Here is a 26,435-nt window from a genome sequence, read left to right on the forward strand (position 1 = left end):
TAATAAATTTTGCTGGTAATGGTTCAGCTGAGTGTTATTTATAGAAATCCAGGCATTTCGTCTTATTCCACCACACACATATCCCTTTTTTGTTGTTGATGTTGTATCATTTGCTACAGGTAATTGTCATCTACAGAGTTTTGCAGGGCAGGTGGGGCGGGGGGATTGCTGCTGCTTTTCCATATATGTTCTGGTTCTGACACAGGATTATTTTCCGCAAGAGTGTCTCTACTTTTCATGTTAGTCCTGACATTATATGTGGTAGAGCTGTTCACACTTTATTTTCAGTTTAGCAGAGATTACTGGAACCATGCATTTATCTAATTTGTATGCACCAATACACAGTTTTATCTGTGCAATATGTAAACCCTGTTATGGTTCTAAGTATGTTATTTTTTGTTTCTGCCAATAAATTCTGTCAGAGTCTGAAGCTGAAATTATTATGAAAGTACATGGTTTATTTTTTAAATTATAGAGATGATCAAAGCACAAGGACTCTGCCATGGACAAACACAAAATATTTTCTACTTGTGCACCATGGAATTATTTACAGCTAACCTCATGCCAAATTGTTTATAAAATGTAACATTTCAGTGCTGGAAGAAATGAAACAACACATGTAGTCAACACTGTGAAGCAGTAGCCCTTGGCAAACTATTTCAGCCATTTAAAATCCAAGTTCAGCACTTAAAATGCCTCCTTATTTAGCAGTATTAATAACTTTGTTCAAGCACCGAACATTAATGCTTGGTGTGACGAGGGGAGCAGAGGCTTTGCAAGGCTGTTGCCACATGTGCTGACTGTGAGTTCTGCTCCGCAGATTCGGAGAACAGCTACACACTGAGCTGTGGCATTCCTGTCCAGCAAGGCAAGGCTCTGCAGAAACGCAATGCGACCCTGCCCAGCTGCGCAGGTAGGTGCTCTCCTGCCCACCTGTTCCTTGGCGTCTAGGAGGTAGGTGATGGAGGTCCCCCAGACCATTTGGGAGTTGCAAGACGTACAGCTCTCAAGTTACACAAGGGCAGAATTAAGGTAGCCTGTGTTTCATCAGGCACGCACTTGCTTTTTGGCAGCCTCTCCTTGGGGGCCGGAGCGTACTTAGTTGCCCTCCACTGTGGCATGGTGTTGGTAGGTCACTGTCGGAGTGGTGAAGGTTTGAGATATATTCAGTAAGGACATAGAGTAATTTATTTTCCGTAGTCGAGCAAGGCAGTAGCGAGCATATCAAAGTGGCATTTCTTCCCAGACTTGGAAAGGAGCCAGAGGGGCCCATCAGTAGCACAAGAGCAGAAGGCTACGGTGGGTCCCAGCCCTCACCTGCAAAGTCCTTCCTCAGGAGCACAGACCCTCCTGCTGGGGATTCCCAATAAAAAGGTTATGAGGCTTTTATGAGTACATACTGTGTTTCATTCATCTTGTTCTCAGGAATAGCTGGATTATTTTTGCAGAGGCATTTCAAAATGTGTCTTAAAGCTGATGCTTGGCATAAAAGAAAAGTTCAGCTCAAAATTGTGAAGTCTGGCAAAACTAGCAGCAGCTGAAACAGCATCGAGCAGTGGGAAGTGCAAGCCCACTTTAGGTATCATTACCTGCTGTACTTCTCTCCAATTTGCCAGTTTTCTAACTTTGTATTTCTTACGTATTTGGAATGCGTTAGGAGGTACGATGCTGTGGAGTGACGTAACACGGCAGAGGATATGTCTGCCTGTGGCACAGGGGCAGGCTACCTCTATAGTCCTGGTTCGGCAAGGCCCTGCCAAGGAAAGAGGGACCCACGTTGCGGCACGTCCCTGCGACCACCCTCCACCTGCTCCAGGTCCCGTGGGCAGCCCGCAGCGGCTGGCAGGCAACGGGCCAGGCCCGGCCTTTTCCACCATGGGCTTAGCAAGGGAGTCGGCCAGCAGCTACATTTTCTAAGCAGTGCATGGCTGCATAACAGCCTTTAAAGTCGCAAGACATAACTGGCTTGGATTTAAAGCTGAAGAATAAAGCTTGCAAGCCATAGACCACAGTCAAATAAAGACGTTTGCTTTGGATGGTTTTCAACTGCCAACAGCGTAGCTCCAGTAAATTAATCTTGTTCCTGGTTGGCGTTAGCAAGAGCAGAACTACAGCCAAGTAACATGGGAAGTCACAGACAGAGTCAGAAAAAAAAGGTAGGAATTAACCTTTTTCATAGTAAGACAAATTCACCCAAATCCACCAAGAGGTGCAGGCCTGCTGGAGGGGAAGCGTATGTGCAGAGCATGTGCGATACTAGCAAATTCATTGATCTTTATGGGCTCGAGAGCGAGTGCTTATGTGAAAAAATGAACTCATGGAAATGGATCCGCTTGTACGCTGTCTTCTATGTCACAAGAAGACTTTTGAGTCTGTTTTTAAAAATAAGTTTCAGACTTCATTTCATCTGCATCCCAAATGATAGCTTTTTTACTTTATATCAACAGATTCATTAGCCCCTCCAATCAAGCAGAAAGCTCGTTTTAAAATTAAAGACGCAAAGTGCCATTTACGGCCTCGCAGCAAAGAAAAAGCAAAAGATTCTGGGAAGCAAGCTGTTTTAGGTACGTGGTTTCTTCTAACATGTAAACAGCATTCTAATTTTTTGTTTGTTTGCTTGCTTGCTTGTTTGCATATTTTGTTTTCACACTGCAGATGGAAAAAAAAAAGTAATGGTTTTCATATCTGGATCTGAATTTAAGTTCAGGCCAAGGTTCACACTCTAGCTGAACAGTGCCTTGGGTTTGGATCTAACAGTGCTGAAGTGTCACCAGCTGCTTTGAAAAATCTTTGTTCAAAAGTACATGAGTTTGGAATTAAGCTGATCCTTTTTCTGGCATTGGTAATGGCAGAAATATCCTGAGACAAAAAGCAATGACCAATGCAAAGTTAGATGAAACAATGTCAGTTTGGTTTGGTTTAGTTTTCCCAAATGAGGTTTATAAAAGAAAACAAAAGCTTTTATTTATTTGCTTTATGGTGGATTAATATCCCATTGCAGCAGCAAAGACAACCCCTAAGTGGGAAAGTTATAATCAAAATCTGATGTTACATAGCCTTAGATCTTTTGTTATGTTGGAGTGAATAGTTATGATGTTAGAAAAAATATTCAGAAAATTTAGACCTAATTACCAAAAATTTGAAATGAAAAAAAAGTTCTTCTCAGGCTGAATCAAAGTAATCAAATGTTTTTAAAACTCAGTATGACTAAGTATGGGGTTCTATTAGTAGTAGTTTTGAACATCACTTTTAAAGTTGAACAAAAAAGAGGTTTTAAAAGTTATATGGATTTAACAGATCTTCATTACATTTATTTCTTGTCCTCCATCCCCTTGATATTATGACAGGGACAATTAAAGAGTGTTTGGCTGTTATTGCTGTGCATTTCCACAGCTTAAAATATTTGGAGTTCATTTAAATTTAATATTAACTCAAAATTTTCCAGATTTTAATACACAGTATTGGTGTAATTGCAACAGCTCCTCTTGTGGCTTAAAGCAATTTAGCAGCTTACAGCAAACGTCTGCTGGTGATATACTCTGTTGTGGATCTGTCTTACCACCACTTTTGCTAGTGAGTGAGGAGCCATATTTGAGCCCTGAACAGAGAAGAGTAAAAATAGCTATCCTAAAAAAATGCTAATGGTTTAAAGATTTTATTTTTAAAATTTAGACTCATATTTTATCTTTACCCTGCAGTCTAGACATTTATCTCTCTAATTTTCCAAGTATAAGCTTAAAACAAGTCTCAGTTGTCAAGATGCTTACCTTGTCCTTATGTATTGTCTTCTTTTAATAAGATGTGATTATCAGACTAATTTTTAAAGTCATAGAAGTTGGTTTTTTTGGTCCATACAGTCACCACAGGAATGTATTTCTTGGAGGCGTTTTCTTGTCCTTTGCTTGCTTTGCTTTGTGTTCGTTATGTCATCTGAACTTCTGGGTCTAACAGAAAGATTATATCATACAACCACACACTGGTGGCTTGAGTGCTAGAAATTTCTCCCTGACCTGGAAGGTCCATTGCCTATCACAAAAAGCATGTTTTTCACATAGATTTCTTTATATAGGGAGAGGCTGTTTATGTGATTGTGTCCCAACAGGTTGTGGCCTTTCTCCTCAGTGGTTACACATAATTGATGAGGGCATTCAGTTCCTCTGGCTTGTGATAGGATGAGAGCAAATGGCCTCAAGTTGTGCCAGGGGAGGTTTAGATGGGATATTAGGAAAAGTTTCTTCACCAAAAGTGTTGTCAGGCATTGGAACAGGCTGCCCAGGAAAGTGGTTGAGTCACCATCCCTGGAGGTATTTAAAAGACGTATAGACATGGCACTTACGGACGTGGTTTAGCGGTGGAGTTGGCAGTGTTACGCTAACGGTTGGATTCGATGTTCTTAAGGGTCTTTTCCAACCTAAACGATTCTGTCATTCTATGATTTCCCCTCAGATAAAGCCTTCTAGTATATTTTCATAACCTCCCAATCAAAGGCTTTTAAAACCTTTGATTGTCATTGCTGGAAGGGTTGGAATACCAGGTGGTAGTTTCTAGAGGCCCAGGCCTGCCGCTCTCATGAATTTACAAAAATTTACTCTCTTGCTTTGTTAACCATCAAATGACTGTATATAGTATTGCTGATCTTAACTAGTTTCTGTAAAGAGCTTTCTAATCCTTATGCAGAAGAGAGACAGGCAATTACAGGCATGAAAGGTACCACTGTGCAGCTGAGCATCACCACACCGTATTTTTGCCTCCTGCGTTCACTAGGAAAATGAGCGAACCCAAAATTGCACAGAGAAGGAGGTGTCTAACAACACATGTGAAATGTTATGAAGCCTGTCACTGCATTCGTGATAACCCAGCTGAGATATCGCTTATTAGCCTGCCACTTGCTACTTTGCTACTTGATTTCTTTTCTATGTTGCTTCTCTTATGCAAAGGAGGTCAATTCCCTTGTACAGACAACTGCCAGGTGACCTTCGTGAATCTCAAGTGCGATTCCTCCAAGAAAAAACGCCGAGGCCGCAAGTCACCATCAAAAGAAGTATCCCATATCACCGCAGAGTTTGAAGTGGAGATGAAGTCAGAAGAAGTCACAGGTTTGTGAAAGATTTGTCTGTGGAGAGAAATCAGAATTCAGTTCCTCAGTGTGTTAGAATCTCTTTGATGCTATTTCATCAAGCTGCCACACAAACCTTTTAGCACAAGCCTCATTTGACAGCCCTTCCAAACTCAAAGTTTCAGAGATTTAATTGAAAGGAATCAGGTATGAAATTAAGCCAAAGGAACAAAGATTGAACCTGCAGCAAAATTCTTTCAAAGCCTCGAGTTAAGTCATGTACTTCAATTTAGTCTGATTTCTTTAAACAGCAGAAGTGCTAATTGATGCACAGAGAATGTAAGGATTAGGTAGAAGTTCTGCAACGATGATGATAAAAATATCCTCCAAAATGTTAAGTTGCTGAAACTTCAGTCTGAGAATCAAACATTTTTATCACACATTTGGAAAATTCATGTTTGCATAACAAATTCAAGGAAGAAAAAGAATTGCTTCAAGTTATTCACGGGATGGAATATTATGCTATAAAACCCAGCCAAAGAAAACGTGGTCTGAATTCTATAAACATGTCAGTCCTCAAAGGCGGGTTTCTTAACCCTGAGGGATACCTTACTAGCAAAGCGATTCAAACGGTAATCGTGCCAGAAAGCACCTTTCTTTATGTCAGTTGGGTATTTTGGTCAGGGAAGTGGGAATAATTCCCAATCAGCTGAGTAAAGCACAGGCAGACAAAATTCAGAAACATTAGTGGTGGCAGACTGAACGCATAACTGGAAGTACAACACAGTGGGATTGATACTTTCTGCAGCCCTCTCCCTGTGCACTCAGTATAACCAATTTCTTAATGCTAGATATACGATAGCAGCACTCGGTACGCGCTTGCAGGCCATGAAACTCAGTTTGATGGACCTCAGTGTACTGTCTTGTCCCTTTAAAAGCCTGATTTTGAATACAGTAAGCTGCTTCTACAATTTGTATGGAGAAGACAGTGAAGCAAACAGAGGTGTCATAGTGTGATGCAGGCTAAGCTTTTTGTTAAGCACCCTTTTTAAACATGAATCTCAATTGCTTCTAGTTTTGTTATCATTTCCCATCTAGACACCTGTAACATTGACTGTGTTCGGAAAAGGATGGAGCAGAAGCTGCAAACTGCAATCAAAACATTGAGGAAATCTATTAATAAACAGCAATTTTACATTCAGTTTTCTGGGACAGAATATGAAGTGGCTCAGAAGCCAGCTAAAGCTACTGAAGGGCATGAAGCTTGCAGTACAGGGCAAGTGCTGCAGGATGGAAAATGCGGTAAGTCCCAACAACTCTATTCAGCCATATCCCCCAAAACAAGCAATCCAAAATTAACTTGTCCATAGTGAGCCAGGCAGGAAATCTATGAGGTAACAGACGATTTAGATCAGTATTACTCAGCATATGTGCATGGACCATTGACAGTTCAGAAGACTTTGAAGGGAGTTCATTAAATGATTGCAGGAAAACAAAAGAAGCATATATATGCATACATTTCCCATGATATCAGTTGGTATGTATCAAGGCCTGCCACAAGGCAATGTTGGCAAATAGTTCCCAGTTACTCCCAGCATCTTACGAAAACATTACAGTTCTGTAAAACAATAATATGGTGTTTGCCTAGATGCTCTGTATTGAGTTTTATATCACCTCTCTCACTGTCCTCACCACCAAATAATCCGTGACCCATGGAGATATATATAGATATATATATATATATTTAACACTCAAGAGGTCCAATTAAAAAAAAGAATCTATAGAAATCTATTTTAACTTTATGAATACCTAATTTCTTTAAGCCTTTTCTGAGGTTATCAAACTCTAGTGCTTTACTGGGGGCAGGGTGCTAGTGCAAACCTATTAATGGCAGTTCTCAGCACTGCGAGCTTTCTAATAACTTAGAGTCATCTTTTCAAAATCAACATATCTATTTTTCCAGCTTCTTTTAGACACCAAGTGATTTACAAGCAAAACCAAATAGTTAAGTGCAGATCTGGTAGGTGCCTCTAATGAGTTGGTTCAGAGGCTGTTTTCATCATATAGGAACATGTTTTCATATAGGAACAGTGATTTAGAAACTGTATGGAAAGACTGTTGCTATTAGTGTCTAGAAACCCATACATTTTAACTACCTATATCCAGCAGAGAAAAATGTTTACTGCAGTTATGTGCCCTGTTGCAGCAAGAAAAGCACGTGTATTCATATCTGTACTGAAAACACTTTCCAGTTGGGGTGTTTGAGTGTCAAGATACATTGCCCTCAGAGAAATCTCTAGAACTGATCTCAGGAGACAGACTTTTTGTAGTTGTCTGCCATAAAACCAACATGTAAATGCACCTAGTGTAAACTAAGAATTCACATCACTTCCCATATGTTATGCACCACTGTTCTAATTAAACTGCAATATATCATTTTAAGACTGCATCAGCTTTATTAACAACGTATGTCTGATAAACACCTCAGTGCAGTACAATGCCATTTAACAGCTTAAACAATAGAAGAAGGACCTCGCCCTGATGTAAATTGACCTAGACCACAGTGGAGCTAGTCCTGTTTACATTAGGTGAGGATCCTGGACTAACATATGCAAAACATATGCAACTATAATACTGGGGCCAAAGAGATCCATCTTCTCTAAATGTTTGCAATGAAGGCAAATAATGTGATCAAAATGAAAGTCCTTATGTAGATTCCCCTTTTCTTTTCTCAGTTACCTGCAGCACGGGCACCTTTTATAGCGGAGAACATAATCAGTGCATTCCTTGCTCACCAGGAACATACCAAGACACAGAAGGTCAACTTACCTGTGAGCCTTGCCCAAGTAACGATGGACAGGGAGTAGCAGGCGCCCGGAATGTGTCAGAATGTGGAGGCAAGTTTAATTTGATTATAAAAGGATTAGGTGTTGCCACAGAGCCTGTGAGGCATGGAGGCTGAAAGTGGAGAGAGCCTTCCACACTTCTGTCTTGTAAGGGTAACAGAAGAAATCTATGTGCTTACAAGCAATACGCAAAATGTTTTGGCTTGTTCCATCCACTGACATTGCCGACAAGAAGATGGGACCTGCTACAGCAATGTGAGTTGTGGTATGGAAATGAGCAAGCCAAGCAAAGCACTTTGCTTCAAGTCAGGTATGGAATCGGGACATACCTCGACTTGTAAGGACTCGTTAGGTATATTGTGAGCCAAAGGGATGGATTACTTTGGACTGGTATTGGTGAGTCTAATGAACTTGCTGATTTAATGTTTTGCATGAGTTGCAGTTTACCTGGTCTAATCAGCAGCAACCATAATTTTGAGATAGTTATGCTGCAGGGATCTGTAACCTGGACTCAGAGCTAATGACTGCTAGTTTCAACGCTGCTTGAATTCACTGTAGCTTTTGGCAAGTGATGTAGCATCTCTGACTCAACTTCATGATACATAAATTAGATGATAATGATGAGAATACCTGATTTCAGAAGAGAGCTGTTCTTCTACTGTAACTTGATCAAGATAAGGTTTTAAGACACAACTGTTAATTATTTTCTTTACCTTATTTCATTACAGGTGACCAAAATCTAATTTACAGCAGATACATTATTTGACTTTGAAAGAAATCTGTCCTGTCTGCAACACAAGTTCTAACTTTAAAACTCATCCATGTAATTTACATTAATGCTTTCTTCAAGGATATCTGGAGTGAACACACAATGAATGTCACTTGAGAAACTGCTGCTTTTTCCCCATCCACTGAATAAAAAATAACTCTAGTATCTCCAGTCCAAACATACAGTAGATTTTGCTGATTTACTGTATGAAGGAACTATCACAGGAAAATTCTTGATATGCCTGTGCATCTTTGTTATGTTGATTTGTATGTATCCAAAATCCAACAAGAATAGATTATCAAAATAAAAACTGAGTTTGTAGAGGTTGACTATAGAATACTGACCAAAGCAGCACAATAACTAGGGGAGAAAGACTGTGTTGTTCCAAGGCTTGCATTTGAATTACTGTTCTGCATAACAACAAAAAGAAACCCTTCTGATTATTTTTGCAGAGTGGATCTGTCTCAAAATGTTTGTTGTCAGATCACAACAGTCTGTTTTTCTCCTCAACTCTCCCCTTTTTTCTTTCTCTGAAAGTGGCAAGAGAGAATATGCTTTGGACTTCATAAACCTCCCTGTCAAAGATTTTATCAAAATGAGTATGTCTCCATAAAATCTGTCAGCATATGTGATGAAACAGTGTATTTTGATGAACACAGATTTTGTTAGAAATGTACTCACCAGCTGTAGTCAGTAGTATTTTTGCATCATATCTTCTGCAGCAGTAATGTCTGTGTAGTAACAAATAAGCTATGACTGAAATCCTCACCCCTACAGGTGAGGCACGTACAACAACTGTGCAAGAGGTTTTAAGTGCCTATTGTGTAGAACTCTGTTGTAGCTGCAAGTGAATAACATGCTGTGATTACTTAATTTACATGTGATCCATGTAGGTACAAGGCCAAAACACAATTAGAAAACCTAGTCATTTGGGGGATTTCTCAGGGAAATCCCCTCAGATCTATTTTGTTGGCAATTCCAATACAGAAGGCAAGAAGGGAGCAAGTTAGCTCATTCTTATATACAGGTAGGGACTGAGACATGAGTGCTGAAAGCATCAGATATTTAGCAGTATTAAAACCCAACTGTATCACTTCTTTAAAAGGATGTGTGTAAGCCATGCTCCACATGTACTTAATTTTCATACTAAAATCCAGATCCAAATCTGCTCTTCATTAACTGCCTTCATATTAAAGTACAGTGACCAGTTGGACCAGACCAGATGGATCAGTTTTGCTGCAAAAACAATAGCAGAAGTGTCTTCAAATTAGTAATATAATATTTCTCAGAGGTCTGTGTCACAACAGCCAGCTTGTACAGTCATATTCCAGCCAGCTGGGATGGAAGCGCAACTAAATCCCAGAACTCCTGGTCCCACAGGTGTCCATAGTTTGACTTTTGTGGGGACAGAACTTGAACTTTGCTTTCGCTCTGGAGCTCTGGTTCATCCTAAGTGCCAAGTACCCAAGATACTGGAAACCCCCAGCATTTCCTAGTAAGTATCAGGGTTCTTAAGAGACCCCAACCCCACCTAGAGTCCTCAAAACTTTCAAGTTTTCAAGCCAGTTGTTTCTGCCTGCTGTTTAGTTCTCAGGGAAGCTATATTACAAAGTATTGGGATTAGGCAACCTCAGGGAACACCTAACATCTCAAGGTGCTGGTCTCCCAGGCTGGGGTGGTGTGAAGATAGGCATTAACGCCATAATCTTGAAAAACTTGACATCCTGATTCTCAGGTAGGTTGTCAAGGAGTAAAGTACTCAAGCTAGCAAGAACCAAGCTAAACAAACACCTATCAGAAATTGCCTGGAGAGCAAGTTTGGAAACTACCTTGTATCTGTCAGTAGACTCATTCACAAAGAAGTGCTTTGCTTTACACAAATCACCATTTTCTGGCAGAAGAGCTTCTGACAAGCACTAGTTTTCACAGCTACCTGGAAAGCTGCTGGTGTCAGCTCTTCTCACAGACAGGGTGCTCCACTGGTCCCATCCAGTCTGGTAAATCTCATACTCTACTGTTTCTGCATCTATAAATGGAGATATAAAAAAACAATTACTTGCTTCATAGATCTGGTGCAAAGATTCATTTTTTCCTACAAAGTGCTTTGAAATTCTCAGATGAAAGACTTGGTGAAAGTACAAAGTATTCTAACAACATCTTAATAGAGCCCTTGCTAAAAGAAAAACCAAACAGAAACATAGGTAGCAAAGAGCTTATTAAGAAACTAGTTGAATTTACTGGTGGTGTTTTTAGGAAGCAGTTACAGGAACAATACAAAATCAGCAGGTAAGATTCGAATTTGATCTGCAGCTGCCTTGTTGTCACATCTTTAAGTTAAAGGAAGCATTGCTAACTACTAGTGGGCTTTATACTTTGTCCAGAAGAGTCAGCTCACTAATAACAGATGATCATTTTCAATTTCTAGGGCAGTGTTCTCCTGGGCACTATTCTTCAGATGGTTTTAAACCTTGTAGAGTCTGTCCTCTTGGTACATACCAGCCTGAACCAGGAAGGACCCTCTGCTTTCCATGTGGCGGTGGGCTTGTGACCAAGTATGAAGGTGCTGTTTCCTTTCAAGACTGCGAAACTAAAGGTGAATTTAAAATCGCTCCACAATTCATATTCCCGCTGCTTGCCCTTTTGTTTGTAATCTTCAATGCCAAGGGGCTTTGAAAGGCTCCAAAACAAACATAGTCACTGTATGTAGAAACGCGGTGTGTGATTAAATTAAATGGTCAGGAAATCCAGAAGCTAGGAATGATCTCCCAAAGCTGCAGAGACTTAACAGGCTTTATGGTTTTCTTTGGAATTTACCACAGGCAGGTGCAGAGTCAGCACTGCAGCTGGTAAGTGAATTGGCTCTGCTGCATGGCAAGAAATAAGACAAACTTCCATTAGACAGTGCTTTAGCCTTCACATCCTGTATATTTTTATTTACCAAACTAGAACTAAACACTACAAAAATTATATGAAGTTAAGGATTGATTATTAATGGGCTAGGCAGAAACTGTAAGCGTGCAACGTGTTGCGTGTTCCATAATGTCAACTTGGAGTGCAGATGCTGAAGAAGGAATCTGCCCAAATGCATTTTGGTTTAGTTACTGGAATGACATGCTGGCCCTGGCAAACAGACACTAATGGAAACCTCTCTCTTGCTACTGTGAAAGGCATTTTTATTGTTGAGGCAGATAGGTATCAGCTTCCATTTGTTACAAACTCATTGGAAACCACTGTATTAAATACAGTGAGAGACCTATGTAGCACATGTTACAAGTTTTTAAGGGTTTAGCTCTAATCTTTGGAACATAATCCTAGTTAGAAGGTCCTTTATAATGGCAAATACAGGGAGATGATGTCTTTTTTGCCTTTTATGGTCTAATAAGTATACTGCGAAACAGAGGTCGTGACATATGTCCAGGGTAGAGGAAAGTTCTCTCTGCACTGAAGATTGCTACTTTCTGAAAATAATACACCTCGTACCTCACAGTTCATTGTTCTCCTGGACACTACTACAACTCTACAACACACAGATGTATCCGATGCCCTGTGGGAACATACCAGCCTGAGTTTGGTCAAAACTACTGCATCACCTGCCCTGGGAACACAAGTACTGATTTTGATGGCTCCACTAACGTTACACACTGCAAAAGTAAGTTTCATTTATATTAGTTGTGAGATGAAACCTATCTTTGGATCTGAACTGCAACTTGAAGGTTCCATCTGTCAGGCTGGACTTCAATTCTGTATTTCCTAATTAGCATATATCTACTGCCAGAGGGAATTGTAAGAATTGGGAAAACAATGAGAAAAAAAACTGGAAAAGTGCCACTTGATGCATATGATCGTTTTAGCTTTAATGTAATTTGGCAGAGTGCCAGCTACAATTTAAAACTACAGAGCTTTTGGTTTCCAGATCCTCTAAGTTGGCTTGCAGTGATACATATTCCTCTGTGTCTCTGTAGAGTACAAAATCTTCTATCAGAGTAACTGCCATTTTATAATAATTATAAAATACTAGGAGATATGGTCATGCATACTGCAATTGCCAGGTAATCGCTCACGACAGTGAAATCTTCTCATAGGCTTTTTTGCAGTACTCAGCCTCCTATCTTCAATTAACATTATAAATATCCCTAAGGATTCCAGTTCAATTTTATTTGATCTTTTGTGAATGGCTGATTCTTTTAGGGAAGCAATTTTCTTCATCTCTACCATGCTAATTTAAGAGACCGTCTCTATAATAATTAGGTAATGTCATCTAAACTAACTATTCATTTGCAAGTCTATCATAAGTTTTTATTTTGATGATGTGCCATGTGTCTTTGAAGTCTATCATAATTTCTAATGTAATTTAAATTAGATATTTGTGAGGAATTTGAAGAAGCCTGATGATTTTCCTGTAAAATAAAACCATCCTTTTCACTTCTCTGTCTTAGATACTCCCTGTTTTCAAGCCAATTTCTGACCTTTCATAATCTTTGAGGCTTGGATTAAGCAAAATATTTAAACATATATCTAGTTTCATGTGGGTGAGTAGGCCTGGAGAGATCAAGCTTAAGTAACTTACTGAATGAGGCTTCTGTGGCAAATTCAATAGGAGTTTTGAAAACTCAGAAAGTAAAACTGATCTGTTAGTGGAGATTCCTTATTAACTGGTTTAATCTAAGATAAAGCAAGGCAGATCTGTAATCAAGATAAGGTTGGCTATTAGGATCATCACACTCATTCAGCTAAATCAGGTTAAAAAACAAGCGAAGTTAAACCAGAATACCTTCTGCATGTCAGCATGGTGTCAGTGGTAACCACCATGTGAGTACCTCCACAGTGGGATCATGCTTACTTACCTGTGTTCATTTCTTAATGAAATGTTAAAGCAGCCTGAATGAAGTGTTGAATCAGTTTATACACCCAGCATTAAGATTTTGCAAATCAGTTGGAGCAGCCCTGCAGATCAAGTATTCCTTTAAAGGCTTTCCGTGCTAAACAAAGAGGCAGCTGGAGAATGTATGCATTTCTAAAGCCACAAGGAGGAGTTTAGACTTGCTCTTGACAGATCTAGAAAAACACCTCAAATTAGCTAATCAGCTAACACAAATGCTAATTTATGTTTCTCCACAGACCAGCACTGTGGAGGAGAACTTGGGGATTATACTGGCTACATTGAATCACCCAACTATCCTGGAGACTACCCAGCTAATGTTGAATGCATTTGGAATATAAATCCACCCCCAAAGAGAAGAATACTCATCGTAGTACCTGAGATATTTCTCCCGATTGAAGATGAATGTGGTGATGTTTTAGTCATGAGAAAAAGTGGTAAGTTGCCAGACATGGGTTATAGAAATATTTATTGCAAACTGGCTGAGTGGAAAGTTCGTATTGAAGGGATGACTGTCTTCATCTATCCGGTGTTTCTAAAAGGATTATTGAATGAACTGGCACTGCAAGTTAAAACAGAACACTGTACCAATAACAATTAACAGAGTGATATTAATTATTCAAGTGTCTTGGCTGAATCACAAATCAGTTAATGGGCTTCTGTCTGGCCCAGTTATCATGTGGGATAGATCACTGCCACTCTAGAAGTCAACAAAGCTATGCTAAGTTATATTGGGAGAGCTGTCTCCTGTCATCTGTACAAATTGTGCTCTCACTTACCATTTGCAAGTATGTATATACTGCTAAGTCTGGGCAGTGACACAGGTTGGTACACCTGACACCCTCAAGAAATCCAAAGTTTTCCCAATTTTATGTGGAGTGGGGAGTGAGTTGTGTCTTTGATTATGAAGTTAATTCAACAACTTCTGAAGCTGACACACCAATAAGATGCACTCCTCCTTCAGTCCTATGCAGGCATCCAGCTTGTGGAGATCTCTTGTTAAATCTCCAAGAAGCACCAAACCTGAAAGGCAATTGTTCATATGGAGCTTTGTTTAAAACAGCATATTTTACTTGCTAAAACAGTGTATTTTATTTGTTGAAACAATTTTCACAACTTTTTATCCTTGAGGGCGTGTGTTGACATCTCTGTATATCAGAAGAAGAAACCTGCTGGATGGAAGGAAATTGTATCTGTCCAGATGAGTTTTTTGAAAGCAAAGCACTTACTGTAGCAAAACAAACTAGTCATCCTTCTAATCCCAAACTGTGGTTCCAACAGTGAGTAAAGCCAGGCACATCAGGGAAACGTTTGACCTCCACTTCAGTACCAAATGGAAATGGAAAATGAGGGCAGTTTTTCAGAGTTCTGCTTTGTGATCACTGTATGTTTGGCATCCTAAGAGTAGATCTTATGAATATTCATCACAGTTCATGTACAGTCAGCTGCTAACATTACTGTGGAAAAACTAATGGCAGTTCCAGAGTTACAGTTAGATCCACTATTTTGCACTTCAAGAATCCAAATCCCATTCAATTCAAAAGGTCTCTTTTTGCTAACATTGGTGAAAGTTGAATCAGCCCTAGCAAGTTCAGATTTTACGCTACAGTTGTTATTTTCCCTAATCATCCTGTGGCTATGGAGTAGGTTTTTTGAACTAGGTAAGAAGCTATTTTTAACTTTTGTTTGAAATTCATTTCAACTTAGAGGAGCCTTATGATACATTCATAATGACTTGAAGACATCCTGCACCCTCCATCTGTTACTTACGTTAGGGGCAAATGGGGTCTTCCTGGTTCCCAGCTATTAGCTCCGTTTCAGTGTAAAAAATGACATTTTCTTTTCAAAGCTGCAAGCAGGTGTTTTGCACTGGGAGGTGCTGGTCCATGATGATCCCAGTAAGAAAGGCACTGAGACTCTGTAAGGTATCATTTTAAATGCTATTTATTAGAGCTATCATTATAAGGAGACAATAGTATAGATAATCCTACATCCCTTTAGATGGTGGGAACCAAAGGTATCAAATGGCCTCTGATCCACACACAGCATGCTGGGCACACCCTGTCCTATCTCTTCTATAAGAGATTTTGCCCTTTCATTCAAGCCATTACAGGATTTTCTTACAAGGAAACAACTTTATAATTTCTGCTGTCAAACAGAAACAATGTTCTCATGAGTGCTTCTTGCTGCACTTTTAGTTAAAGGCAAGGCCACACAGTAGCATAGTCACTGGTACCAAGTGGGAGCTGCCTGCAAGTTCCTCTCATTACCACCAGCGGGCTGAGGTTATCCTGCAGCCACGGGATTTGTGCGGCACAACACAGACCTGAAGGCCACGCTGGACAAGCAGCACAGCACAGGCCTGGCTGTACCCGGGTTAACTGGTGGATCACCAGCTCCTTGGTGTGCGATGGTCTTTTGGTCAGAATCACTACACCAGGGTATTACATTCTGAGAAGTGGTTTATTGCTCTCAGATGAACTCCCCAAACTGGGCGTGTAAGGAGCTGGTTACCACATCTGCTTGGGATGCAGCTGACTTGTTCTTACCAATCTGGGCCCAGCATATGGGAACCCTGGAATTCAATGCTAGAGTAGTACACAAAACAAGTAATATTGATAGTAATTTTATAAATGTTCAGAAAAATATCTCTGACACCTCGCTGTCTACTTAAGCTTCTTGCTGTGGGACGGAGAGGTTCCCATTACCTTTGTGGAAAAACTGCTCCTTATAGACAGGTAGCAGCAACATCCCTTTTATCACAAAAAACTTCTGCTCTCAGGAATACATCAGCTGAGAAGTGTCTTATCAATTTGATATTTCGGACCTCTAGATCAGGAAGGGTGCAAAAAGTTATTTTATAAAGAACATTTATTTTTTTATTTAACCTTCTTTCTAGCTTCTCCTACTTCAATTACTACATATGAAACATGTCAGACTTATGAGAGACCTATTGCATTTACCTCAAGATCAAGGAAGCTCTGGATTCAGTTCAAGTCAAATGAAGGAAACAGTGGCAAAGGATTTCAGGTCCCCTATGTGACTTACGATGGTGAGAATGGGATTGTTTTCCATCTTCATGTTATATCTGAATTATAGAAAGTTGTCCTTTAGAATCTCTCTTATGCTGATGACAGAGAGAGAAGAATGAGGAAAAATTTGATGTAACTCATTTCAAGTCCAGTGAATTACTTCAAAACCAGTTACAAAGACTTTGAAATAATACCTAATTTTAATTTTATTACTTTTCCTAATACTTAAAGGATGGACAGAAAGTTACACAGAATTCTTTAAACTTAATCCTTGTCCCACTGAATTCAATGAGACTCCTTTTAATTGGCATTTATCATATGCATAATGAGAATACCATTAATTGCTGTGCATTTTAGGAAGCCCCTTCAATCAAGTCCTACTGGTAACCCACACAATTTTGAAAATTATAAGTTAATAAAATCACAAGTCCAACAAACTAAAACAGTGATGCAAAAAGAAATATCCTTTCATTAACCACTGTCATAAATCCACGTTTTAAAACAATCTAGCTTGTCATATAAATTATGCATTAAACTGTATATTTTGGACTTTGGGATGTAACTAAAACTAAGACTTTTCTATGATACCTTTGGCAGCTGTTAGTCCATCTCTTTTCCAAACAGCAGTGCAATTTTGTGAATGATGAGAAAATGTGTATTAAGCAGGTGATTCAAGAATCCAAATGAGAGCTGTTCTCAGGGCAGAAAACAAGGATCTGTTCCTGACTGCGCTGCTGACTTCATGTATAGCCTTTGACAGTTATTTCATATCCCTGGCCTTGTTTCTTCATCTCTAAAATGCAGATAATAAAGCATTATTATCTGGACTGAGTAGTTTTCTGGGGATAAGTTAGTATTTATAAGGATGACTCAAAATTACTATTCTAAAGCAGTACAGAATTTTAATGCGATTAGACTACAGCAGCTTGAGAGACACTGAGTAATTAACTGGATACTAAATTTCTCAGTTCTGTCTTGAAGAGGCGGTCTAGCTAATGTCTGGCTATTATCCTCCCAAAGAATGTCACAGTCACTCAACTGATCTTTATTTTGCAGAGGATTACCAACAACTAATAGAAGACATTGTTCGAGATGGACGATTATACGCATCAGAAAATCATCAAGAAATCCTAAAGGTAAGAAAATTCTGCTTTATCTGAGGCTAACCAAGAATTCCTTTTCCTAAATATTTTCCCAAGATAGTTCTCATTACCCTGATAAGGTCATAATATTTAAACCTCAAGTGTGACCCCAAATTAAATTCTCTGTCTTCTGAGGCTTATGCTGGTATTTGGAGCAGCACAAAATCAGTAGCTCAGCTGGGCTGAACACATGTGTATGTCCTTCACTGAATCAGGAACTAGACGAAATGTATGCTATCATGATTGTTCGTTAGAAAAATTAGTCAGCCAAGCATGAAGAACCTATTATTTGAAGAGCCTTCTTCAGCCTCAGTCTGGCATGTGTTTAAATGAATCATTAAGTTAGAATTTCCTGTGCATTAAAAAATGTATTTACCTAAATCACTGTTCTGCCTCAACAAGACACAACCATAATGTAGCCTTGTAAGCTGTCCATGAAGTGGTTTTCCAAAGGCACAGGCAACACACTGGAGAGAATTGTGAAGGAAGACTGCTGGGATGCCACCTATAACAACTAACTAATTAAAACTAAAAAAAGGCTGTTCAGAAGGCAAAATTCAGCCCTGTAAATGTACAGCTTGGAAGGACAGGAATTGATTAACAGCCAGCTCCCCTGGCCATCCCTGCCCCAGCCCTGCCAGTATTTGCTCATTAGAGCTTTGAGGTCACTTGGGTCTTAACTCCAGTGTATACAGGCACAAGCTCACCTGAGGCTCTGAATCAAGACTTTACCAAGGCACAGGAGAAGGTCCTTAAAGAGTTCAGTGTCACTGAAGACCAGCCTTCTCTCTTGTTCGTGGAGGAAAGGCCCTGGACAACAGCCTGAAACAGGCTGGAATGGCAGTCAGAGGCAGTTTGCAATTCTAATGCCTAACTTCTGCAGCCAGTTTGTGGTTAACCCAGCTGCTACCCTCTCAGTTCAGGACCTTCCAGGAATGCTAAATGCAAAAAAAGGTCTGGCACAGGAGAAAGATTCGTCGGAATAAAACTCCACAGCAACATGGAGTAGTTTCCTTACACTGCTTTACCCAGAATCAAGTTTTGCAAAAAAAACCTGGTTGTTGTTCATTAATTTTGAAAGTTGTTCAGAAACTAAATCCAAATACTATTTTTATCTAATACATATGTTGTCTCCCATAGGACAAGAAACTTATTAAAGCTCTCTTTGATGTACTGGCACATCCACAAAACTATTTCAAGTACACAGCACAAGAGTCAAAAGAGATGTTTCCAAGATCATTTATAAAGCTACTGCGATCAAAAGTTTCCAGGTTTCTACGACCTTACAAATAGTCTAGTGGTATTCAATTTTTGGTTACTTTGCATTCCTGTCAAATATTGTCTTTCCTCCATAGTAGAAACATTTGCTAATATGAAGGCTCTTTTTTTGCAGTCTTTGTTTTCAGTTGTATATTGAAGAATACCTGTAATGTTTTATAATCGTTAAAAGCCAATGTTCTGAATGGGGTTTTTACTACAAAAAAAAAAATTGTGCATCCCTGAGTGCATCTCGTTGAAGATCCAAATTTGTGTCTGCACTAGTGTATCTTCACTTTCCATTTGAAATTACATTATGTAGAAAATAGTCTTTTTAGCTTTTTATTTTTCATCAACAATAACTTTGGTCAAAGCAAAGAAGGAATCTATTCAAATCTGATTAAACTACCTGCAGATAATTTCTGTTGTAGAAAGAAGTATGTAGTATAAATAATATTTGGATTTTGAATTGCACTTGAAGTTTATATTTGAATCTTTAGAAGAAAACAAAACAACCTAAATTTTGTTTTTTCTCATTTGCGGCTTAGTAGAACCTCTGCCCAAGTAGAAATCAAAAGGGAAAAAAAGAAGAAAGAAAAAAAAAAAAACAGATGTGTAATTTTGTTTCATGAATTACATGAGATTGAGTCCCGTGCCCTTATGTCGTAATGTTTTTATCTGTCCTCTTCTAAACTTCGTCAGAGGTTTGCCATTCTCAATTACTTCACTGAAACAGATTTAGCTTTGGATTTCAGTACATGTTAGTCCTTTTGAAGGCATTTACAATAGGATAGGTGAGAAATGAACAACAGTAGTAGTCTTGTTTTTCTTTCTGTTAATAGAGCATCTAATTAAGTACAATATATAAATATATAAATATATACTTCTATTTGTGGGTACATTAGTAATGTTATCTTTAGGTACTGTAAATACTGTTCATGCTTAAGTCTTTACTCCCCCACACCCCATTTACTCATATCTATTTGTAACTTTGCTTAGATGATTAAATGACTTCTCCAAGTGCTTGTCACTTCCCTTAACACCAAACTGAAGCCTTTTGGAGTTTTAAAATACTGGATAATTGCTTACTCTGGGACAATCTCTTTCAATGTACATTATTCCAGGAAAAATAACATCTGTTAAGATGCATCTGCTGTCCAGTAAAGGGTCAGCTATTGCCTCTTCCTTGGGCACCCCTCAGATGCAGACCAACAAAGTGACCCCTGAGGATGACACACATGAGAGGAGCTCTCCAAGGAGGAATTTTTGTGGGACCTGCCGTCTCTAAAACGCTAGGAAAATGCCTGTGTCACAGGGGCAGACTCTAAGGGGGGGGTGAGGGGGTGAACAGGACACAGTTTTGCAGATGAGTTGGAGGGCAGGCCCTGCAGTCTTCAGAGACCTGGCACTCCCTTTTATCACAAATTTGCAACTCCAGTGCCCATCGACCACAGGGCCTGTATGGTCTGCAAGACAGCATTAGCCTTGTGGTCAGGCCTTCCTCACAGAGTGACAGGTACTGGTGGGTTAAGATGATGATAAATCCTGTGTTTCCTGGCACAGGTGCTGATTTCAATGAGAGAGTAGCTTTTTTTTTAATTAGTATTTCAGCCTCTTTACTTTTAAGCCCCTCCTCTTGTATATCACTTTCCCTTTTGATCCTACAAGTTTATTACATGGAGAAATTAACTATCATGCCAGCATCCTTTCAGAAGAAGACTTAACATACAGTTTTGCTTCACTGCATTTTTTTTTTGCATATCTACCCTGTAGTTTAACATACCCTTGGATGCTCTCAAGGACATACCTTAAGGGTGGTTATGGTTAACTTCTTACACTGTTTTTTGTCTTTAAGCAAGTACCGTTTAAATTTACAAAGTTGGTTTCTGTTGGCTACAAGTGGTTGAATATTCCATTTCTAAGAGACACCTTACTGTTGAGTTTTTCTACTTAGCCAGCTTGTAATTTTGCTTGCCTTCTTTCCTTTTCTGTTGAAGAGTATAATTTTTTTTTCTTTCTATGAACAGTTTCAACTTGGGGTCTAACAACTTTTTTTTTTTCACTCATGGATCTTAGGTCTTTCACGAGCTTTCTCTTGAGGGTTAATATATAAATATATATATTAATTTCAAAATGTAACATCTCCATAAAAGTGCTTTTTTTAAAGGCTGTTAAACCTAACTTTTTGTGAGGATGTTGAAACTACTTTTATTAAATATTCATCATGGGTTACTAAAGGTGGACATTTGAAGAACATCTCATCAGTCCTAGATTCAGTGCATGCCTGGAACAAAAAAAAAGTTATATGTATTTTTTTCATTAACAGGAGTTATTTGTAGAAAAAAATTAAATCTTAAAAAAGGAAAAATCTTTTTAGGTACTCAATTATGCATAAGTGTACAGCTAAAAAAACTACTTCAGCCAAACAGTATCTCAAAGTCTGATAGGTTATTCAGAATTATTAGAATAGGTCAATGGGTTAGGACTGCAGCCATTCTGTTGAAAGATGTGAAGGAGAAGATATGGAGAAAAATAATTTCCTCATTTGCTGAACAATTTACAGCCATCTTTAGTATTTCACACTTCGGTAAGCCAACCTTGGAACCTGATGCTGTGCAGTGAGTTTAGTAAAATCCTTGCTAAAATTTTTGCTTAACAACCCACACATTTGGACATAATACCACAGTACAACACTGGTGCCAAGCAGGACAAACTTCCTCTCTGGAACAGGGCTGAAAGTAATTGCCTTATGAGTCCAGAAACCACTGGCAGCACCATAACATTTTCCAGGTTCTTAGCTACATGGGGAATCCAGTGCCAGATAGCAGCTATGAGAGGGACATGTTCCGGTTGTGGCCACTGTTAGTGGGACGTTGGTAGAGCTGTGAGAGGTGAATACGGGAGGGACTAGCTGCATTTAGCTCTGGTAACACTCGCCCTGACTTACAACCACATTAGGCAAAACCAGGGTTTTGTCTAGTTCATCCTGACAGACAATCTGAGAGTGTGTGTTAGCTCATATTCCCCAGAGCCATGTCAGGGCATGGACTCCACAGTCAGGACAAGGCACTCAGGGACTTCTGTAGCAAATGCAGACTTTGTGTTGCTGAAAGCAGTGGAAGAAAGAGAATAATTTGTAGCCTTTGAAAGTATACAGTGAAATGCTTCTGAATATATAGGGGTTTCATATGTGATATAGTTAGAAAATGAGTCAGGTTTAAATGTTTGCAGGTCTGCACAGAAATGCCCTTGGATGTGCAAATTTCTAATGTGAAATAAGTACTGATAAGTGGTGTGTAGGACTGCCTGAACTGATTTCAGCTGATTTGTACAACAGCACAGAATTTTTACATCAGCTTTAAGTTAAAAATGCTTAGATTTATAGTTACAGAAACTGGTGGTCACCAAATAGAAGGTGAGCTCAGCTCTTCACTTGTTAATGTAGGTGTAGGATGTCTTCATTGTCAGAAGTCAGGGAACATATTGCGACTATACAATAACAGTACAACAACAAGGAATGTCTTCGTCTATGGAGAAGACCTAGACACATTTGGGAATCAAAAACCATACAAGGAGAAATATGGCTGCCTTTAAGAAAACCAGCTTTGTGAAATGAATTGATACATCGCAGAATATAAAACTTTGGCTTTTAACCCTAAACATGAAATATTGCATTTAAACATATTCAATAAATACAGCCCTGTATCTGTTCTTATAGAATTACACATTGTATGCAGGATAGGTGCAACAACACGTTTATGTGTTATTACAGGAAGGCTGAAGGAGTGTCCACTTGTGATTGCCCAATTCCATGTCACAAACTGAGCCTTTTCTTTTCAATTTGCAAATGGCTGTACGCTGAAAAGCTGCACCTGTAGCACTTACCATTTTAAGCCTCTCCTCCTCTTTAAATACTGCACTTATTTTTAGTGAGGTGGTGGTGAATCATCCCTGAACATTCTCATGCGCCACCAAATCACCACCTGCATGCCTGCTGCAGTCCAGGAGACTGCAAGGATCAGAAGTTGCTAATCAAGCCCTAAGTCATGCTGTAAAAGTGCTTGTTAGTGATTGATGTGGGCAAGGTGCCTGTGTGCGTCATTTGAGTACAGGAAGCATCAGGATTCAGTGTTCAATAGCTTGCCACCTGCATCCGGCCTGCAATAGCAAGATTTATTCTGCCTGAAGATGTAGCTCACCAAAAGTGGGTTTAAAGCTGCTGAAGTCTTCTCTCAGCCCATTTTCTTGCCCTGCCTTCCTTCCTCCATCATACATTAGATTTTTACCTGAAGACCAACTTTTCAAAATAAATTGATTTCCTTATTGTGCCTCCCCCATAGAATAAAGTTAAATCACAGTGTGTTAAAACTACTAATGATTTAGACTGATCTTTCCTACGCATCAGCTTCATCCTAGGGTAAGCTTACTTAAAAGTAAAAGTAAGCTTAAAAGTAAGTAAGCTTACTTAAAACTAGCTTACCTAGTAAGTTAGTTTTAGTTTAGTTTAAATTCAGTTTAGTTTTAGACTAGCTTAAATAAATACAGGCTTGGTCACAGAGTTTTCAGAGAGTCTGCATTCTGAGTTGTCAGCTGGTTTTGAAAGAGCACAGCCCACCTGTAGTCCTCTGTCTGTAAGCAGAATGCAAGGATGATGTCACATGAACAAGAAACATGCTTACATGCATTAAACAAAGAGGAAAGTCAGACCCCGTGCCCCTTTGTAAGTGTGCCCAACAGATTCAAATTTCTCAGGTCAGTCTTACCTATGAACAACCCAGTTTTAATCTTGCAGATAACAAGTTATGAATATCGGGAGCAAAAGTAGTGGTATGATTCTTACACAGGAACTGCTGACAGGTCTTTGCCAGCAAAACCTAACTGCTCTGTGACGGTTCCCATGTCTGGACTCTAAATACCTTTGAGTGCTTTTAAAAACAGCTGGAGTGAAATCTTCAACAGCTGAATCTAGTGGCAAATTTCTCAGCCACCTCAGGGGTCTGGATTTTTCCTTTTCTAATGATGGGAATGAGCAAAACACACAGTTACTTGTACCTGTGTCAAGAGTTCAAGTAGTTGCATTTTTTCATAGTTTAAAACCACTGATTGACAGGAATGGTAGTAAGTGGAGAAGTTCTGTAGACTCTCAGTACTTTGAGACTTTAATGAAATAGTTTTCTAGGATGAGAGACTGTTGTAAGCACTTGGGGTGGGGAGGGCAGGGAAGACGTTTGTCTCCCATAAGGATTTATGAAAGAAGGGAAATTTCTGTAAGGTAATATGAACTTATTCCTCAGTGTGAGACTTGGATTCAAAAGAGAAGTCTCATGTTTTACCGTAACATTTTTCATCTGAATAGAAACAGACTGGGAAATAAACTCTTAATGTCAAAAAACTGTTATCTAAGTATCTGAATAGATACAATTCCAGTTTGTTATTTCATTTATTTATTCTGTTTCATCACTAAGCTTTTAATCTATAAAATTAATATGTAATATACAAGAGTAAAATGTACAGAAGTACCTTTAGATGTAATAATTTAAACCATCTATATTCAGAAAGCAGAGATAACAAGTTTAAAGATATACAAACAATTCCAATTCAATTTTAGCTGAATTTCTCAATATCTAGAAAAAGAAGTGGCTTTGCTTAATTAAACTTTATTTTAATGATTGTGAAAATATCTTTTTTAGAGTTTGTTTTTGTTACTTTTTTAATTAAAATTATTTTGTAAATATTGTTTTCTATGTTTTATACCTTAGGCTGTTAATTTGCATTGACAGCAGCAGATACTCAACACAATGATTAAAAAGGTACTTTAGGAGACTGGGGTGGATGTGGTCAGTAGTCAGATTCATCCATCCAGATTACTGCTCCTGTTATTTCTGCAGTCTCACTGGCATCATAGGAAGAGTTTTCTGGGGCAATTTAACCTGCTAATTTTCATAGAATTGACTATCAAGTGTCATTCTGAAGCGCTTACCATTTTCATAACATACGAAGAATATGCATTTGAAAGTTAGTACTAGTTCTTCTTCCATTGTTAGGATAAGAAGCAACACAAAACTCAGAAATAAAGGGAATTCAAAAGATTATGCCCAAATATAATATAAAGACAAGGAAAGGTATGGTATCTCTGTGCTCCTAGGTAGCAGTGGAAGTGATAAAACTTCATATTGGATTGGATCATAGAGCCTTTTTTAGGCGAAACTGCCACTGAGGTCAGTGGTAGTTTCACCTGCATAAAGTTCACTATGATCACGTCCTTCATCTGTTAAGCAGGAATTTCTGGTAGACTAGATTTTGGGGGAAAATACCTGGAGTGTAATACTGGTTTGTGTACCAATTTGCTCCATGTAAATCACTGGGCAAGAGTGACATTTTGAACTAAACCCTTGTAGATGCTGCTGGGACTTCTAAGCTTTATTACCGATGTAAATTATGTACAAACAGCTATTTCCATATGAAATATACCATGATAGTTTAGAGCAAAGATAGTGAATAACTGTACAAAATTTGATACTTAGAAAATAAAATACGGTGGTCTAAGCTTTACCAGTATTTTAACAATACTGTCAGATTTGTAGTAGAAAATGTTGTTGTAAATGTACCTTATAAGAAAATACATTTCCTTTTGCCTCTGTATATTAATAGCTTTGATTTCTATGTCAAAGCTCAAAATGAAGCATGTAATAAAACTTTTGTTAAAATCGCTTTCATAATAAACATAAAATTGAATGGATACCCCTGCCTGCCATTTATTTGTGTACGTGGAAAAGGCTCCATGCACCAGTGTAATGTAGACAGGAATCAGAAAAGAACTGCTCTTTTTTGATAGCATTTACATATTTTGGTCTAATTTTCATCTTTAGGCAACAGAGAGCTTATTCTTTCTCTTCATACTGGAATTTGTAAGTGCTGGGACACTGAGTTAAGTTCCTTCCAGATAGACTTCAAGGAGAGTTTTTTCAGAGCAAGAAGAAATCCTGGCCACAGCAAAGCACATCACCAATATCCCTCCAGGACCTTTAAGCATTTCTTAAAATAACTCTGATGTTACTATGTATATCTCATGCAGGTGCCCTTTCCCACACCCCTCTATTGAGAAGCAGCCTCAAAGAAAGAAAGAGGAAGCTCTCTTCCAGTGCTGGCCTGATTGGCTATTTCTACCACAGGCTGCCAAGACGATGGGTGACTTCCAAACTCATCTGCTGCTTGTCTTAACTGAGGACTAGGCTGAGAGGAAACTACACTTGCACCCAGTAATGATTTAAAGAGAGATCAAAAGTGTCCTTTCGCCCTCTAGCCCTGCTGTAGAAAAAGCGTATTTGCCCAGGCCCTCCTTGCTGCTGAATTTTACGATGATAGTTATGCTTTTGCAGTCCCAGATTACAAAGCAAGTGTAGAATTTGAACAATTAGTGGCCCGAGTGAAACTCCTGATGCTGGTAATGATGA

The 26,435-nt window shown here is 38.9% G+C and overlaps 1 protein-coding gene across 3 annotated transcripts in view; it reads left to right on the forward strand.

The window, feature by feature from the left end:
* Positions 1–25,720, forward strand: part of SCUBE1 (signal peptide, CUB domain and EGF like domain containing 1) — a 253,704-nt gene extending 227,984 nt beyond the window's left edge. For all 3 annotated transcript variants that reach the window (XM_069806968.1, XM_069806970.1, XM_069806969.1), the window contains 11 exons: positions 821–913; positions 2,448–2,564; positions 4,938–5,096; positions 6,155–6,358; positions 7,792–7,953; positions 11,097–11,264; positions 12,159–12,320; positions 13,790–13,987; positions 16,450–16,602; positions 17,639–17,718; positions 18,865–25,720. In XM_069806968.1, coding sequence (XP_069663069.1) covers positions 821–913; positions 2,448–2,564; positions 4,938–5,096; positions 6,155–6,358; positions 7,792–7,953; positions 11,097–11,264; positions 12,159–12,320; positions 13,790–13,987; positions 16,450–16,602; positions 17,639–17,718; positions 18,865–19,017 — 1,649 coding nt within the window. In that variant the 3' untranslated portion in view covers positions 19,018–25,720. The remainder of the gene's footprint in view (positions 1–820; positions 914–2,447; positions 2,565–4,937; positions 5,097–6,154; positions 6,359–7,791; positions 7,954–11,096; positions 11,265–12,158; positions 12,321–13,789; positions 13,988–16,449; positions 16,603–17,638; positions 17,719–18,864) is intronic.
* The last annotated feature ends 715 nt before the right edge of the window (positions 25,721–26,435 follow it).

Source organism: Haliaeetus albicilla, chromosome 19 (assembly GCF_947461875.1).
Source record: "Haliaeetus albicilla chromosome 19, bHalAlb1.1, whole genome shotgun sequence".
Lineage (NCBI taxonomy): Eukaryota > Metazoa > Chordata > Aves > Accipitriformes > Accipitridae > Haliaeetus > Haliaeetus albicilla.